This window comes from Ostrea edulis, chromosome 1 (genome assembly GCF_947568905.1).
Source record: "Ostrea edulis chromosome 1, xbOstEdul1.1, whole genome shotgun sequence".
In the NCBI taxonomy this organism is placed as follows: Eukaryota; Metazoa; Mollusca; class Bivalvia; order Ostreida; family Ostreidae; genus Ostrea; species Ostrea edulis.
In genome coordinates this window covers 68,828,653-68,848,322 of record NC_079164.1, presented here as the reverse complement: position 1 = coordinate 68,848,322, position 19,670 = coordinate 68,828,653, and the positions used below count along the sequence as shown (strand labels likewise).

Sequence of the window (19,670 nt, the reverse complement as noted above, 5' to 3'; positions counted from 1 at the left end):
TATAAACATTGTATTAATTAACATTGAAATATCATAATTCCTGTAATCAGCACATTAAAATGTGAATATAGGCTTTAAATACCATCAGTGCTTCCATCAACATATTCAGTCGTAAATATAATCAGGGGTAATCAAAATATCAATATGTAAATATAACGATTGCTGTAATAAACATACTATTCCGAAGGTAAAGCAATAGCTGTACGTGATCAACACATCAAACTGTAATCAGCAAAATATTTATTGCAGTACACTGCAAAATAAAAATAAATGTTGCAAACAAATTGATATGCTGTGGATCGATGGGTAATTTCTGTGCAAATTTAGATAATTATGATGATGGTCCGTACACTTATATGTTTAGTAAACATCCTAATATGAAGCAGATGTGGAAGACTCTGAGGCGTCTTTTATTTCGAATTCACTGGGACATAAGGTAAAAGTCAACATTTCGTACGTGTAATATTTTACAACTGAAAATACCTTGAATGTAACGCGTTGCTGCACAAACTTCCAGTGTTGCATTCAGCCAGTGATTGATGACACAGTGATACACGAAATCTGATGAGTTTTTAACACATCCCATGTTAACGGCAACGTTCGCTAAAGTATTACAATTCTTTCGTTTTGCTGCTTCTTTCCACGAAAGCTCATCCTTTGGACAAGAAGTTACGTACCGAATAGTTGGTTTTGATATGTTGCAACTTCGTCCTTGAACATACAACACCTACATTTTCAAAAATGTTCAATTAATTACAATAATGAAAACAATACCTTTATTCTGGGTTTTGTTTCTAAATGTAATGAATATATTTTTAAAAGCTATGTCATCAATTAATGTAGTCTGATTATATCAATTTTTTCCACACAGAGTCTTAATAACCACACCTAATATTTCATTTTGTAATCATAAAATATCATATTATGTCGTTAGTTTCCTACGTTCAACCCCATAACTCATGTAAGGAATACTAAGGAGTTGGGAAAACACTGACCCCTGGACATACCAGAGGTGGGACCTTGTGCCCAGAGGGAGTAAACATCCTCTGTCAACAAAGTCATCTATATAATGATATAAATGGAGTAATCCGTAGTCAAAATCAGTATGAGGAAAACGCTCTTGTAATTGATATGAATCACGTCAGATAGATATACCCTAATGACAAATTGTATTGGCAAACTAGATCGTTATAACGACCATAGAATTTGCGAAATGCTGGCTTTAAACGAGACTGATGAAACCCCTGTACCATCAACTTGTTTGTCAGTAGCTTGCCTCGGTTTAAAAACTTACCATACGCAGAACAAGCTCTTGTGTATCGAATCAGTTGAGAAACATAAACACCATATGCAGGTGACAATGTAGCTGGATTTGTAGGAACATCCTTTAAAATATTGTCTTCGAGAACAACGAAGATGTGAGATGTCATAAAATATGCAATCAGCCTTAGATAATGTAGATTAGATTTGGTAAAAATTATAACCTTGGGGACCATAATATGGTTGCGAATTTAACATAGGAAACTAACAACTTAACTTTCCCCATCGTCAACTTCCCATATTTATGTAGCAATATTCTACTGATTCGATATGCAAGAACTTGTTCTGCTTATCTGGCCAGTTTTTAAATCAAAGCAGGCTACTGACAAACATTTTGATGGTTGAGGGGTATCAACAGTCTCGTTTAAGTTAGCATTTCGCAAATTCTATGGTCGTTATAACGATCTAGTTTGCCAAAACAACCTATCATTGGGTGAAATGCTGTCTGACGTGTTTCATACCGATTGTTAGGCCTTTCTTGGTACACTGGTTTTGGTTGCGCATGACTCCGTTTGCCTGATCAAGATATAGGGCTCACGGCGGGTGTGACCGGTCGAGAAGGGATGCTTACTCCTCCTAGGTACCTGATCCCAACCCTAGTATATCCAGGGGTACGTGTTTGCTCAACTTTCTATTTTGTATTGCTTATAGAAGTTATGAGATTGATCTCAATGTTCTCAAGATGCACATACGTACAATATATATGTATCATAATTAATATGTAAGCATAATTATGTTACGTTTAGGTAGACACATTTCTCACCTTGACACCAGGACCATTACAGGGTACAATGGGGGGTTAAAGTTTTGCAAAGAAGAAAAGGTTTGAAAAGTCTTTTAACAACCACAAGGGTACAATTGTCTAATCAACTTGCAGTATCTACATATATATTCTGGATCTTTCAAATAATGACCCATGACCCAGGGAATAGCATTATATTCTTTATAAATCTTGATAATAGTAAATGCGATTTGTCAATGTTTTATATAGATATATACTTCAGCATGAAGTACCCTGTACCATGTTCGTACCATGTTAACAATCAAGACAAAGATTATCACCACCGACTTCATTCTTCCAGATGTAATATCAATATGTTCACAACTGAAAAGATAAACAAACATATTCTCATAGCTTAAAGTTTATAGTTATATGTAAATCAGCATTACAAATAGATATGTATACGATGATATATGATGTTAATACTTCGAATATGGAACAAATCTCACAAATCAAAATAAAATCTGACAATATACATCTATACCTCATTTAAAGTGCAATGGAAAAAAAACAAGTGCAAGGACTGTTTCAAGTAATATGCATATATATATATATATATATATATATATATATATATATATATATATATATGTATGTATATATATATATATATATATATATATATATATATATATATATATATATATAAAGTATATAGAAATTGTGGTTGAAACCAGAATCAGAGGATTAACAAACAATGAATGATGAAAAAGAAAACAAAGTTAGAACCACACAGTTAATTTCAGGCATTTTAGGAACTATTAAATCACACGAGTATTTTAGGGAAGTATAATATATTCAGGCCATTCAATGCATATTACGCATCTCTTTGTTTGGATGCGTCATATTACCTGGTGTCTCTCTTATATTGTGATATTCCAACATGTCTGACAAGTAAATGCTATAAATAGCAATGCTATACCTGATATGTTGTCTGTATGGCGAGCCTTTAATTCTATTGACGCGAAACATTGGTTTGCGAAATCCACAACTTAAGTTTATTTAAAATACAATGAAGCATTGTATTTATTTCAGTCGTATGTACAACAATAACATAATTTGAAATGAAAAAGAGCAGTCATATTATTCATGTACGTGAATAGATTCTACTTTTCAAACACATGATTTTGTATGGTTTTTGTTACTATTTTTTGTGTCCGAATTTGTTCGAATTAAACCACATGAAATTCATTTTATAATCAGCACGCGTGATTCAGAATCGTATGAAATTTAAAGGAATGCATGTAAACACAGTGCATTAGGTCAATATTGCACAGTTTATGTTATTTGGAAAACGCGAATCCTCTCCATTTAAATACACCTGGGTTTTAAAATATAGTGATTTGTTACTTACGAAAATTTTGGGAAATGTGAGAAGTCGATCTATTTTTGTTTTATTTTATCTTCAATTTCTAGATATTAATCAACCACAAACAAAAGATATACGAATTATACAAAAATAAAGGGATTAAAATAATGCATATATCAGAAAAATAAGATCTTACGTGAAATACGTTGTGCAGGTAATACAACTTCCATACCTTCACTGGGTAAATCCTAAATACATGCATGACTACACAAAGGAATCCCATATCTACCCTATCAGCAGAGCTGAGGCATACGGGTTATTGAAATCTAAGTTGCACTAGATTTAGTGGCGAGCTTGTCGTTTACCCACTTGCAGTTAAAATTTGCATCGGGTTAAGATTTCACCCACTCTACGTTGTCTAGAATTGTATTTTCAGTATGGAACACTGAAGTTATATTATTTAATACCTTGTTACATATACACGTAGCAAGTTTTCTTAAATAAAATCAAGGAATATTAAACACCTAGTTTCGTTTCATTCCGTCTTTCGGTTTTAATGAACAGCAAACAGAACAAAAATTCATGTTAGATATATAAATTATTGTTGAAACAATTAGATGACAAGGTGAAGATAAATAACAATGACCAATTTCATAATGTCTATAAAGAATACAAAATTAAGAGTTTGGCATTATAACTCATACAAGGACATGGGTACGTAAAGGCAAGTTATGAAACTCTTTACTGGGATAAATTCCTCGAAACAATGTGACGTCATAATTGAAATAAGTATATCACCAAGTATATATTAAATTCCGATTTTATTTTTATGTACGTTTTATTTATGCATAAAGTAAATCATGCAGGTACTATAATCCAAAGAAATAAGAAATGTTATCCTGTTGTCGTGATCAACATGAACGTAAACTGATGACGTCATAACCATACATCGAGTGACGTTGACAAATGTAAAGAATTTGTTCAAGTGTGCCATGTAAATATCGACAAAATGTGGAGTATTTGAAATATATGATATGGAATATATATGTGAAACAGTGAGATTTTATTGATATTATGAAGGTATGTTGACGTCATTCATTGACAATTTTGTTTAACGGACAAAACGTTTACTTTAGCATGTCGATCCGATTTTCCTCTGTCACACACTGAAATGAAACTGCAAAAGTAACACACTACGCCGCATACTTTTAGAGACTTTTTATACACCGTGTGAAAGGTCATAAACTAATTCATAAAGCAATTACTGATATAATCATCTGTTATGATTAAAAAAAAAAAAAAGAAAACTGCATATCATCAGTGTAAAATGTGAAGATGGTAAGATGGTTTCGTGTTTAAATGTTTAATTAACAAAACTTACTGAAAATAGTAGGATTCTATCACAAAATTAGATAAACTACGGGTGTTTTACCGTCATTATCGCCCGTTAGACCAGTGTTTAAATCCTGGGGTAGTGTGTTACATTCTATTTTTTATTAAGGTACATTTGTGATGTATTTATAACAGTCATGCAATGACGTCATACAGAAGTGCATGTTTGTCATGTTGTTTTGATACAAAATGTTCTCATGTAAGCAACCAAAATAGTTTTTAAGAGTTAATGAAAAAAATATGTTAGGGTCGGCAGAAATTTTTAGGGTCGGTTGGGAAAGTGGAAACCAACATATTTTATTTTTTTGGCGTAAACTTCATTATACAAATAGTCTTCTTCACATCACCAGCTTTGGACAAATTGCATTAGACTCACTTTTCCAAGCAGAATCACCATTTATTATATTAAAATCAGAAGACAATATGCTAACACATTTTATGGTTTAAATGATAAATTTTTGTATAGAGTTTTCATTAACAAGCAGTACTCTGTCTTCTGTCTGTCATCAAAGCTGACTGTGTGTGATAAAATACATACAGCACACTTCATAAAAAAAGTCACACTTTGCGTACAATAAAAAAACCACCTGAAAAGAAGTGGCATACTTATTAAAATGATATTACACATCAGATATATATCCCAATGGAAAGTGGTCTGCTTTGTACAGGGTCTCTTACTCCAAAAACAACACTTACGTTTTGTTTAATGTACTTTTACAATTAACAGCTGAAATTAAGGATGGAGACTTGTCAGCGTTTTTTAACGTAAGTGGGTCTCCATAGTTTGAGTGACGTAAAATTTCTGTTGTTAGTTTTTGGAGAATAAACAATTAATAAATGATTGTATTGAAATAGAAATAGCAATTTTGTATCATTTACCAGCAGAATTCGTTGAATTTGCAATGCTTCGATAAACGCACTAAAAAACCTACGACAACCATCTTAGCTCAGATTGCGAACGTGAACAACATGGAAAAATCAAGGCGGCAAGGGCAGTTTGTGAAGTCTGTTACTGCAAATAGATAAAACATTGTCGCCAAAGTCCAGTGAAAAGGATGGGAGAAAAGCATTGTTATTTTACAGCATGATTATGCAATTTCCTCCGATAAAGACAACAACAGCATCGTTCTACACCTGGCACTGACAGACGACGCGACATGTCAAATGACAATAATACTGTCGCGGCACGAAGAAAATGTAAGTAAAATGTACACCATCTGTTCTTTTGGGAATAGTAAATCTTTAATTATTATCTTCCGTAAGGTCAATACAACTCCTGTATATATTCTATAAAATCGTAGGCCTGCAAAATATTTGTGTACACATGTATAACCTACATGTACGTAGCTTGTACGTCATGACTCTTTACTAGTCAGTGCAGTGTACGTACACGCACATTCACATGAATTTTTAATACTCAGGTACACTGACGTAATTATGTATCAACCAAATTAAACATCGTCAATGAAACAATGATAATTACGTGCATTAAGATGCACAATTTCTCAAAACCCCATTCCAGTGCCGATGTGTTTATAAGCTTGTTTATAGGCCTAATTAGAGAGAAAAAGTATGGTGTCCCAGTCAGGTCTAAAATTAGTAAATCATCTGATGTGGAATTTTTAAAAATTGGCTCTTATTAAAAGTAATAGGGTTGATCATTATCAACAAAAGCACTATATTAAATGTGTTTATAATTAAAGAGAAAAAGTATAGTGTCCCAGTCAGGTCTAAAATTAGTATATCATAATGTGTGATGTGGATTTCAAAAAAAATATTCAATCGTAATTGCTCTTATTGAATGGAATGGGGTTGATCATGAACAAATTACAGAAGTCTTTATTATTATTTTTTTTAAATAAGTGATTGTTTTGAGAATCAATTATTTTTAACTATTATAAATATTTTTGAGATGTAAAAATGCATTCATCAAGTGTTTTAATGATGGGATAGAATGCTTTTCATTTTATATTGAAATAACAATTATCTCTATGGTGAACTGATCAGATGTGTCCAATGTCACTTAGATGCCCACTGTTTTGGGTGGGCTAAATTACTGTAGAAAGGACAATAAGCATTTAGATGCTCATAAGTATTCAATGTTTTATTACATTGAAATTGCAAAAAAAAAAAAAAAAAAAACATTGAAATTTTTTTTATGTATGTTTAAATTATTGAACTAATTTTTTCACAAGGTATATGAAAACCCTAGGGTAAATTCACAGTGGAGAACTGGCAGAAGAGTTAATTTCCAAATAAAAAACAAAACTTGATACATTTCTTTTATTAAAAATGTAGACTTCTCATCACAATATTTCATTAAATCTAGATAATGATGACTATCAAACTTTTAGGAAGCAATCAACATTACTGATGGAGATGAGAGAAGGAGAAAATTTCAAGTGTGATATTACATTTGATGAGATTGATATGACAATGGTACATGCACCAGAGCCAACTGTCAAACAGCACTCCAGCCAGCAACATTTTCCTCTTGTATTCTTTGACTTGGAATCAAAAGGATTAGGTTTGTTACTTTTTACTACCTGCCCAATATGCAAATTGATTGTTCAGTTGAGAAAAGAGGTGAATGAATACATGTATTATATTTTGGTGTTAATTCATTTTCCAGCTAGAGATTCTCATATTACACAGCTGCCGTGTGTGGTGAAGAAAAGTTTTCCACCTATATCTTTCCAAAAATACCTATAACAGCAAAAGACTCAGAAATAACAGAAATCGAAAATGTTAATGGAAATATGTTTAGCAAAAATGGAAAATGTAGAAGTCAATCCTTGGAAAATGGATGCTCATCTTAATTTTGTTTCAAAATTTCAAACTAAAGTAATTCTGCATTTACAATACCAATGTATGAATGTTAACAAATATGAATGTTTATTGTATACTATACTCAATTTAACATCATCTGTTTATGAGAGAGAGAGAGAGAGAGAGAGAGAGAGAGAGAGAGAGAGAGAGATTGTTACAAGAATTGGAAAGTAACTGCAAAAATTATACATTATGTGCAAACTGCATCAGTAATGATGTACACGGTGGTGTTATTGTTCTGAATTTTGATACAAATTAATGTACCAAATGAAATCATCCTATTAAATTTCAATTTTCATTTCAAAGAAAACTTTTTAATTACCATGAAGTTGACAAGACTCCATCCTTAACATACCCGCGGCATACGAAACAGAGAGATGAGCAAAGACGGATATACCAAAGGTGGGGTCAAGTGCCTAAGAGAAGCAAGTGCCCCTGTCGACCGGTCACACCCGCCGAACGCCCTATATCCCGATCCTTTAATCATATTAATCCATATCTAAATATCGGTTTACCATGGACTGTCTAACAATTGGTATGAAACACATGTAACTGCATTCGACCCAATGAGAGGTTGTTTTGAAAAAATGATCTTCATCGTAACTGCCAGAGAATTTGCGAAAACTGACTTGAAATGTGACAGTTCAAATCAAGGTAACATCAACTTGTTTGTCAGTAGCCTGCATCGATTTAAAAACTGATCATATGCAGAACAAGCTCTTTTGTGTCAATTCAGTTGAGATAGATAAAAAGGTGATAATGGAATATCACTATATATGTATGGGAATTTGACGTTAAAGAAATTGAAATTATCCCATTTGTCATAAGGGTGAGACGTACGTTTGCAGTTAACATCTATTTTCAATAAAATATGAAAAAAATAAGCAGATGTTGAGGATTCTGTGGTGTCTTTTATTTCGAGTTTGTTGGGATATATCAAATCGATATATGAATAAAAATGAGCATTGCTAACGGGAAAACGTAGTCGATATATCTAAATGTTGAAGCCCACACCTAGAATTATTTTTCTTCTCATGTAGCAGCTTTTAGGCCAGGTAACAAAGGAGCATATTTCCTGCCCATGGGAATTCTAAAAGTTTGTTGGAAGACCTGATCACCAAAGACGACATGGATATTGTCATTGAGAAACTCCAACATCTTTTAATTCTAACTTCAGGATACTTGTGTGTGGAATCAGAGTGGTGTTTAACAAAGTAATGTGTAAATGACTGATCACTAGATATGAATATTTCATTTTTCCTTTTTTGTTGAGGAAGCAAATGTCTGTAATGTCAAAAAGTCTTGTCTTTTATTTATGGTAAGAAATGATCGTGTAAAGTGTTGAATTGTCATGTTTTGATTGTGTTGATTTGAGAAAAGTTTTGCGATTTGAAATTTGCTAAAAGCTCTTTAGAAGCGTTCGAATCCACAATTTGATATATACTACTTCTGGTATATGTTGTGACATAATACGTTTGAAATGTCTCCTTTATAGCTATTAACACTTTCAGGAAAGTAAAGATATGAGTTTAGTAGAATATTTACTGGATCCAACAACGTATTGTTGTAAGGATTTTTGTGAAGTTTAGGAATCCAATATAGGTACAGTAATCATGTTCAGCAGACCCATTGACTAGGATATTAAATGCATCTGAAACTGAAGCATGGTTTTAAAGAATTTCTTGTTTTGAAAGTACGATTGGAATATACGTAGGATTAGCAAATGTTGAATTTATGCCAAGTTCGTTTGAAATACAGTTGTAATAATGAGCCTTCCCAACAAAGACAATGTTGTTTACAAGCTTTGTCAGCTGGAACCAAAATATTTTACGTGTAACCTATCTAATTCTTTTATCAAGGATATGTGGGGAAATCCTTTATAATATTGCCCTCGAGAACCCCGACGACAGAAGCTGTCACATAAATATGCAATTATCCTTAGATAATGTAGATTAAATTTGGTACAAATAACAACCCTGCGGATCAGGGAGGGACCATAATAGGGTTGCAAATACATAGTGATATGATGTAAAATTGTCTTTAAAAAATTCTTAATATCCACATGCGTACAATATACATATTTGAAAACTAATGTGTAAGCATCATCATGTTGACTACTTTAAATATATACATTTAACACTATGACACCAATGCCATTACGGGGTGCAATAAGGGTTCGAAGTTTTGCATGTAAGAAATGCTTTGAAAATCTTTTCAAGAACGACACGGGTTCTATTCTCTAATTCATTTGTAATGTCTACATCCATATTCAAAATCTTTTAAACAATGGTCTATGACCCCAAAAGAACTTCAGTTCTACATAATTCCTTAAAGATCTTGATGAATATAAATATCCTCACCGACTTCATTCTTCAAGGATTAATATCAATATGGTCGCAACTGAAAAAGATAAACACGGATATTCTCATAACTGTTTTTTTTATAAAGTTGATAATCATATGTATAATATTGTCTTTTTGTTATCGTATAGATATATATAGTTGTTGGGATAAATTGTGCATTTAATGAATTTGAAATGATATATGATGAAAATATTTCTAATTTAAAATATCCTAATAATCAAAATAATAACTTATAGTGTACACATGTACCTGATCTAAAGTGCAATACGAGAACAAGTGCCTGGAATGTCTCAAATGATGTATATAAAATATATTGTAGTCTTGTTTGAACTTTTGACAAGACATGGAACCAGAGGAATAGCAATGTTGAAAAAGAGAAGATAAATGCGTTAGAATAGTCATTTTAGGGATTAATAAACTCTAAGTGTTTACCATATTCATGTTGTGTATATCACATACCTATTTTGTGGGCGGGTCAGATTACCCGGTGTATCTCTTACATTGCGATATTACTAACTGCAGTTACACACATGTCTGACAATTAAATGATATATATACCGTATATACTCGCCTATAGGTCGGCTCGCTTATAAGTCGGTTGTATATTTTGTAGGCTATTATTGGAGGGATTTGCCATTGACCCACTTATAAGTTGGTATATTTTTTTCAAGAATCGGTTGATAATTTCTAACATTTTGACCTCAGTTTCACTCCTGTTTCAAGTGATATTTTGTTAAATGCGCTGATACTTAATCATTTTCCAAAACAATTAATTTCAATACTATACACTTACGATGAATAAAATCATTAAAATATGTAAATACTTGTACTTTATGCATATATTCTTAGAATACATAAATAATATAATATATCCAGTCAACGTTAATCATGATAATCGTCGGTGTACGAAGTTGTTTAAAACATACTCAACATTACCCTGTCCAGAAAAATGCTAGTCCACTTAGGACTCACCTATAAGTTGGATATAGAGTTTGGACACATTTTTAACTCCTAAACATCCGACTTATAGGCGAGTATATATGGTAGTAAAGACATACCTGATCATCATTGACGATATTTTGTCTGTATGGATAGCTTTGAAGTCTATTGTCGCGAAACATCGGTTTGCGAACGCCACAATCTAAGTTTGTTTAAAATACATGCATTGTTTTATTTACGTCTCTATGAGTAATATTTTCTGAAGCGGGACGTTAAACAACATATAACCAACCAACCAACTGTTCTAGATAAAACAATAGCATAGTTAACAATCCAAAATAGCGGCCATTATTAATGTACGTAAATAGATTCTACTTTAAGTACTTCTTAACTTGTACATGTATGGGTTTTTGTTGCTTCTTGATCATATCTTAATCATTTGATTAGAACAGAACGACAACACGTATTGACATTCTTTACCATGGCTTTACTTATATATATATATATATATATATATATATGTATATATGTATGTATGTATGTATGTGTGTATGTATGTATGTATGTATGGCGAATATCAAGTACTGAACTGACTCAGGTCCTCACTCTATCCTGCTTCCCCTGGTGACATACACAGGGGTATATTGTAAAGCCAGAGGGGTAAGCCACAAAACTTGTCCTTGGTACCTCAAGGGTCAAGGTGGCCCCTAATGTAAACAAAGCTTTACCCCCACATCCCCCAGTACTGAGGGTGGAATATCCAGAGTTTAGAGCCAGATTTGCAGACGGTATTCAAAACTGTATAAAATGAAAGAACAGAACGATATAAATGAAATCCTCAATCGTGGTAATCCCCAAGTTCCGCTAAATGGGCTTGTCTAAATACAAGTTCACCCGCCACCAAAGCGTTGTCAGTGTTCAAATGCATGATACATGTCGAATTTCACCCATCGGTACTTTAAGGAAAAAACAAACGTTTGATATATCATATAATATGTATAAAAAAAAACAAAAAAAAAAACAAAAAACAAAAAAAAAAACCCAAAACGAGTGATACAAACCACCCCTTCAAATGGGACTTATATACCTGCACGTCTGAAAATATAGTCACCCAGATCCCTTCGACATTCCGTAATGTTTCAAGACCCCCTTGGAAGTCATTGTGATACACAGCATTGTTCAAGTCGTTAAAATGGGTGCCGTCGTACATGTACCTGAAGAGTCTTCTCAGCAAATGTAATAGCTGGAACCACCTGTCCTCCATTTCAAGAAAGTTGTTGACCTTACGGTCGATGTATGTGCATAGTATCAAATTTAGAGGCACTTTGGCATTATTCCAATAAAAAACGTGGCAGCATGTCTGACCCAATGATGGTCATATCCGGGACCAGTCCTTTGCAACGCAGGAGAGAACATTTAATTGATTAAATAACTCCAACCTAGTTAGAATCCCCAGATTATTGGATCCTAAGTGTACAATCACATACATAGGTGCAGGGTTAGCCCCTAATTTACATAAAACGAATTGTCGAACTCTTACCATTTTATGTCTCTGACAACAAACCATCAGAATGTTGTTATCGTGGAGCTTATGACCGGTCGACAGGGGATGCTTACTCCTCTTACCTGATCACGATATAGGGCTCACGGCGTGTGTGACCGGTCGACAGATGACACCTATGCACCTGATCCCACCTCTGGTGTGTCCAGGGGTCCGTGTTTGCCCAACTATCTATTTTGTATTGCTTGTGGGAGATATGAGATTGATCACTGTTCGTTATCTTCAATTTTCATGCATCCCCCGGGACGACTGCTAATGCTTCAGGCAGTACAATGGACAATGGAGGATCCCATTATCCAGACTACTGTTGGCTTTCCTGCAAAACTGGTATAATTTGTTAGTATGGTGCATAAACGACATGACACAACTATATCATTCATGCATGTAAAATCAAAGTGCATAATAATAAAACAGTATAAAGTAAGAAGTGTAAGCCCCTGAATTCCATCTGCCTCATTGTTTTATCACTACATTTGGGATATTCCTCATCGAAGCCTCTGTTGCGACTCCAATTCAAAATAAGTGTGTCCTAAATTGCCCCTTGTTCATGTTGCAGAATTGTAATGTTTTAATGAGATATATGTAAATTGATAACATAGGGGATTGCCATCGAAGTGGACTAATAATGCGCTGAAATATTGTGTTTCTTACCGCTGGAAATTTGGACAATGAAATAACCGGACAAGCTGCCCCCCCCCCCCCGTTTCTGGTAAGTGTAAGGTTGTGGACTGGCCTAATTGATCAGTTTTGTTAATACTTGTAAGTATAAGGTAGACTTGTTGCTACGTTGACTTACATAACCCACAACTTATAATCGATAAATCCCCAGGATGAAGCAGGGTGGTGCTCTTTCCTGAGGCGGTATTGTTCGTCGTAACTAAGCCCACCCCAAATGACCTAATCTGCTGGCAGCTAATCGTATGTTGTATATGCATCTTAGCATCTCTTGGGTTTTGTCTGGAAATATTTCAAGATATATCGACATGTAAATGATAAATGCTGTAGTCTAAGCTTGTTTGTTATACATGTATAACGGCTTTAGATGATGTTTCTCAATATATAACGAATTGACCATCTTTTATCACTATTTTACTTGTGGTACGGGAATCGGTACGTAGGTCCCGAACCTATTTTAACGGCAATGCAAGGTCGATATAACGACCTGTTCAATTTTTCTCGCGAATGGACTGAGGCACGTGAATGCCTATAGTGTCACAAATGCATAAATCTACTAGAGCGAGACCCCCACAAATGATTGACCTATCACAAACCCCACGTCCTGCTGATTTCTGACATTAAAACCAGTATCAATACTGAATGCAGTCGGAACACCTCGCCCTTTACTTCCTTACATTTTATGAAGTAAAGGGCGAGAGGTTCCGATTGTACTGAGGGGGTACAACCCCTTCTGCTAACAAAGTCTCGTACCTGTAGTCAATGTACTGGTTGTAGTCTTGATATGGGCGTTTCCATGTGCGTTGTTGGTCGCTTCTACAAGGGGGGGGGGGGGGTGTAACCTCGATCAACGACTGACACTCTTGAATCATAACCGAAGGCGACCACGCATCGTCGGTCATCCCGTCCGTAGACATACCCGGTCTTGTGCTTTCCTTCCAAGTCTAAGCACGCTGAGTGCGGTGGACGGACTGGCTGCTCACCATCTGTGCTCGATTCCTAATATTACCAAATAGTATTTCTCGTTGCAGTACGTGTAGCCCGCTGTTTTCCGTTTTTGAGCGGCATGTTGATTGATGGTGATGGATTGACAATTCAAGCCGAGAATTTCAATCTTAAATGCCCTTTCCTCACAAGCGTTTAAAATTTATAATCGGAAATCAGATTCATTCTAGGCTTGAAAAGATCACAAATTGTGCTTAGTTTTCATGGTCTTAAACCACTCAAAGTTTATAAGGCTGCAAGAGTTACCGCGCCTGAACAGTAAATTAAAAGCATTTGTCGAAGACAATTGTTGATAAATGCCATTTAACGACAATGTTCATATCGATATAAACCATCAGTATGTATATTATGTAATGAAATACATGATCTACAACCGCATCTGGATATTTACATGTATGTTTTAGCATCAATAGTCAATCCATATTTTAGTCAATCAATCAATAATTCACGTAATGTTTTCAATCAATCCTTATTTCAATCCAACAATGTGCCAATCAATCCATATTTCAATCCAACAATGTGCCAATCAATCCATATTTCAATCCAACAATGTGCCAATCAATTTATATTTCAATCCAACAATATCTCAATCAATCAATATATAAATGTTCCAATGAATCAAGTTTTCAATATGTCGACCAATCAATCACTGTGCGTATTAATACTTTCCATTGTTCAATGAAAGGCGAAGATAACGAACAGTGATCAATCTCATAACTCCTATAAGCAATACAAAATAGATAGTTGGGCAAACACGGACCCCTGGACACACCAGAGGTGGGATCAGGTGCCTAGGAGAGTAAGCATCCAATGTCGACCGGTCAATCAATCAATGCCAATTAAATTCGCCCAATTATTGGCCCCGAACCTGGAATGTAAAAAATCTGCAATATGTTTCCACGTATATATAAGAAATGTTACCGTACATGAACACATCGGTCACGTATGGAATCCGGATAGGGCCACGTAGTTCACTATCGCACCTTCGAGGTTCGGGTCGATGGTGCGATGACGCGATTATGCGATGACGATGGCGCGATCGTGCGATGACGATGACGCGATGGTGCGATTACGATGGCGCGATAATGCGATAACGATGGTACGATGGCGATTATGCGATAACGCGATACCGCTATAAAGCATCGCTACATCGTCGTCGCGTTATCGCATCATCGTCATCGTACCATCGCACTATCGTTATCGCAGTATCGCACCATCGTCATCGCATTATCGCGTCATCGCACCATCGACCCAAACCGCGATGGTGCGATAGTGAACTACGTGGCCCTATCCGGATTCCATACAATATGGATCGAGTTTGTGGAAGAAATGTTTGTAAACTGGCTACATTGTTTGCAGTCTAGCTAATGATATTGAAGTAAAACCATTACCCCCACAGTGAATTTGCAACACTATTTTAACCGTTGGCTCCATCTCCTCCCACACCATCCCACTCCTACCGGACAAAGCGACTGAAATATTGTGCTCTTGTAGATCCATGAGCAGGTTTCTGACATACTTCTCTGCTTGGCGGGCAGTGTAATGAATAATGGAAGAGCCAATCATCTAAACAGTAGTACGGGAACCTACAGACTTGGATAGTGAATTGCAACACGAAATATCTAAACTTTGAGCTATGATATAGGAATTGAATGCGTCAGATTCCCATCTGCCTCTAACCTTAATTTCCTCTTCGGGGACTCCTGTAAAAAAAAAATGGGTTGCCCTGAATGAATGGGACTTCAGTGTAGAAGTATCTAAACCGATTAATTTAATAGATCTGTGCAGTACTGATGTAAATTGATATTTAGTGAGCAGTTTGGCATTAAGATGGCAGAAAAATGGACACGTAACTACGAAACCCTATTAGTAACATGTAGAAGAATAAATTCACATTTCATCATCTCGTAATTACGAGAAAAGATCTCGTAATTAGGTGATAATTGTCTTGAAATTACGAGAAAAGATCTCGTAATTAAGAAATAATTACCTTGAAATAGCGAGAAAAGATCTCGTAATTACGAGAAAATATTGATATAAAGCCGAGTTGCACAACTTATGGATAATCTTGGAAACGTTTGATATTATTTCCCTCTTTGTTGATTGGTCAACAAATCGAAATGATATTATTCAAAGTGTGCGTGAGGGTACATATTGTCGTCCGGTGTCGCATGATTTAGGAATGCTAAATACCTATGGTTTTCGTTCGGGGTTATAATCTACGTTCCAGTCCACGTAAGTTTAGTTCTGGTCATAATCACACTGTTAGAAATATGAAATGCATATGTTTACGCACATTTCTTGTGGGTTTTATTTCTTCCATCGGGTTATACAGTGATCAAAGACTAATATCACAAGAACTGGAATATTTATACGTCTGTTTTTGCGTTTTCAAAATTTGTCAGATCAACGGGTGTTTATTCTTGTTTTATTACGTACGGAGGTTTGATCTCCAATTCAAAGAATTGTAAACTGGGGGTGTGAAACCTGTATATATGTAGATAGAGTTGTTACACGACTCCCTCTACAATATGTACCGACACAAACCCTCACCATTATTAGATGTACATTTACATGTAGCACCAGGTACTTATCTACATGTAGGAATGAGATCTCTTGAACTAAGTTTGGATTTTTATTTATCTTTTTTTTTTAAATCTAGACTATATACACAAATATATGCAATATTTTTCTTTTTTATTGATCAATACCATCATATATATTTAATTTTCATTTCGTACTGGTTACTTAAGTATGAGAGAGAGAGAGAGAGAGAGAGAGAGAGAGAGAGAGAGAGAGAGAGAGAGAGAGAGAGAGAGATGGCACTAGTCCTGTACATGCATGTTACTAAGAAAGTAAAAACAAAAGATGCATACACTTAAAGCGCTAGATAGTGGTTTGTTAAAATAATATTTTCATATCACAAATATTTTAAATTCAAATTCATCGATTTATAAAATGCAATCATTTAATGAGATTAACAAAAAGGTGATCACGGCCTCCATTGAAAATGGTATTGGAATCGTACAAGGATTCCAAATATTCATTTGCATTAAACAATTCAGCATCTAACTACAGCTAAATATTCTCTACAGAGATACCTATAGTTATCTTACACCCCACCCCCCTTCCCATCTATCGCGGCGCATATTATCGTCGGCGACAATATGTAGTACATGTATATGTACCAACGGACAATATGTACCATGAGTGTACGGGCATATCGTCGCCGAGGATGATATGTGCCTAACGACAACATGTATCATCATAGTGTGCACTTAACGGTGGAATTACAAGAATCTTGAACTTTCAAATTCATACACAGTTACACTAAGCATTATGATAATTTAACTTTATTATCGTAAAACTTGTTAAATCTAATTGATTTAATTAATTGATAGTGCAGAAATTTACAATAGTAAATCGTCGTTTTGTTTCCTTTGTACTTTAAATGCATGGATAAACTTTCGCTCGGTAAGTTAACTTTCTAAAAATTGTAATGGTCTACTTGGCATACTTTGAATGGAATGTGATTTCTTATATTTAAAACAGCATCCAAAACACACTGACGGAATGAGGAGAGGAGAGCTCATACATGTATAAAGAAAGATATCATGTGATCAATATTTACATATTTTTCTCGTAATTTCGAGATCTTTCAATTATCTCGAAATTACGAGATTTTCTCTCTCGTAATTACGAGATCTTTTATCGTAATTACGAGATCTTTTATCGTAATAACAAGATCTTTTCTCGTGATAACGAGATATTTTCTCGTAATTTCGAGATAATTATCTCGTCATTACGAGATAGTGGAAGGTGAATTTATTTTTTATATGATACTAATCGGCTTTCGTAAGTTACAGCAGTCTGTTTGGGATTTTAGTGGAATGTTCAACTCAGAACCCTATTGTTTTGATCTGTTTTTAGTCAGTTATAAACAACAAAACATGTGCATCGTATGGAATCCGGATAGGGCCACGTAGTTTACTATCGCACCATCGCACCATCGAGGTTTGGGTCGATGGTGCGATGACGCGATGACGATGGCGCGATAGTGCGATGATGATGACGCGATGGTGCGATAGCGCGATGACGATGGTAAGATGGCGCGATAATGCGATAACGATGGTGCGATAGTGCGATGGAGCGATACTACGATGACGCGATGGTACGATGACGAGATAACGCGATACCGATGGCATAATGATATCGCGTTATCGTATCATCGCCATCGTACCATCGCGTCATCGCAGTATCGCTCCATCGCACCATCGTTATCGCATTATCGTGTCATCTTACCATCGTCATCGCACCATCGCGTCATCGTCATCGCACCATCGTCATCGCATTATCGCGCCATCGCACCAAACCTCGATGGCGCGATGGTGCGATAGTGAACTACGTGGCCCTATCTGGATTCCATAGCATCGTCTATTTATTCGTCATTGTACAATAGTGTAGGAGTGACATGACTAGTGAAGGTAATTTCGTCAACGCGCAAAATGCCAACTGAAATGCGGTGGAAAACATGGCGGTTTTCGTATGAGCTTCAACAAACTATTGGCAGTGTAGCTATTAACTGGTTCAGTAAATGAAGAGTGATATGGGATCGGGTATCTTTTACTGGGTCCAGCTATGGAATTCCTCTAACTTTTTCCTAACTATCAATGTTTAGTGTTGTCAATGCAGCAGTCTATCTGAATTTTGTACCTTAATGTCACTTAGATAACACCTAGCCATTGAATACGATACTTGATCGGCACTTAAAACAGATATATAGTTAATAAACTGGTCAAGTGGTGGGGGTTAACATAACTTTAATTTATGTTTGGTGCGAAAATTCAGAAATTCCATGCCTCTTTGGTAAGTTGATGCTGTGTTTTTTTATATGGCGGCGTCAAACAAACAATCTACTTGAGGTCTAAAAGAACAGTGATCAATATCATAACTCCTCTAAACATTACAAAATAGAAGGTTGGGCAAACACGGACCCCTGGACACAGCAGAGGTGGGATCAGGTGCCTAGGAGGAGTAAGCATCCCCTGTCGACCGGTTACACCCGCCGTGAGTCTTATATCCTGATCAGGTAAACAGAGTTATCCTTAGTCAAAATCAGTGTACCAAGAACGGTCTAACAATCGGTATGAAACACGTCGGACAACATTTAATCTAAGGATAGGTTGTATTGACGACCTAGATCGTTATAACGACGAATTTGCGAAATATGTACTTTAATCGAGGCTATTGAAACCTCTGTACCATCAACTTGTTTGTCAGTAGCTTGCCTCGATTTAAGAACTGACCATAAGCAGAACAAGCTCATGCGTATCGAATCTGTTGAGAGATGTAAACACCATATGCAGGTGATAATGGAATATTTCTACATAAATATGTGAAGTTTACGATGGAGAAGCCGAAATCATCTCGTTGGTCATACAGTTGAGTTGTCAGTTTGCCGTTAATATCTACTTTCAATAAAATATATATGTATGA

General features: G+C 35.3%; 1 protein-coding gene and 1 long non-coding RNA gene across 6 annotated transcripts in view; one reads left to right on the top strand and one right to left on the bottom strand.

Moving 5' to 3' along the window:
• LOC125645962 (uncharacterized) overlaps nt 1-11,397 on the bottom strand; it is a 33,816-nt gene extending 22,419 nt beyond the window's left edge. The window contains exons 1-4 of one of the 5 annotated variants that reach the window (XM_056158012.1): nt 11,053-11,163; nt 9,992-10,031; nt 2,353-2,425; nt 484-727 (exon numbers count right to left, since the gene is read on the bottom strand). In XM_056158012.1, the coding sequence (XP_056013987.1) occupies nt 484-727; nt 2,353-2,394 (286 nt within the window). In that variant the 5' untranslated portion in view covers nt 2,395-2,425; nt 9,992-10,031; nt 11,053-11,163. The other 4 variants (XM_056158023.1, XM_056158034.1, XM_056158010.1 and 1 more) reach the window with 4 other exon arrangements.
• Nucleotides 5,740-7,941, top strand: LOC125645976 (uncharacterized). Its single transcript, XR_008801036.1, has 3 exons — nt 5,740-5,999; nt 7,157-7,329; nt 7,435-7,941. It is a non-coding gene; the product is annotated as an uncharacterized LOC125645976 (long non-coding RNA).
• Nucleotides 11,398-19,670: the final 8,273 nt, after the last annotated feature.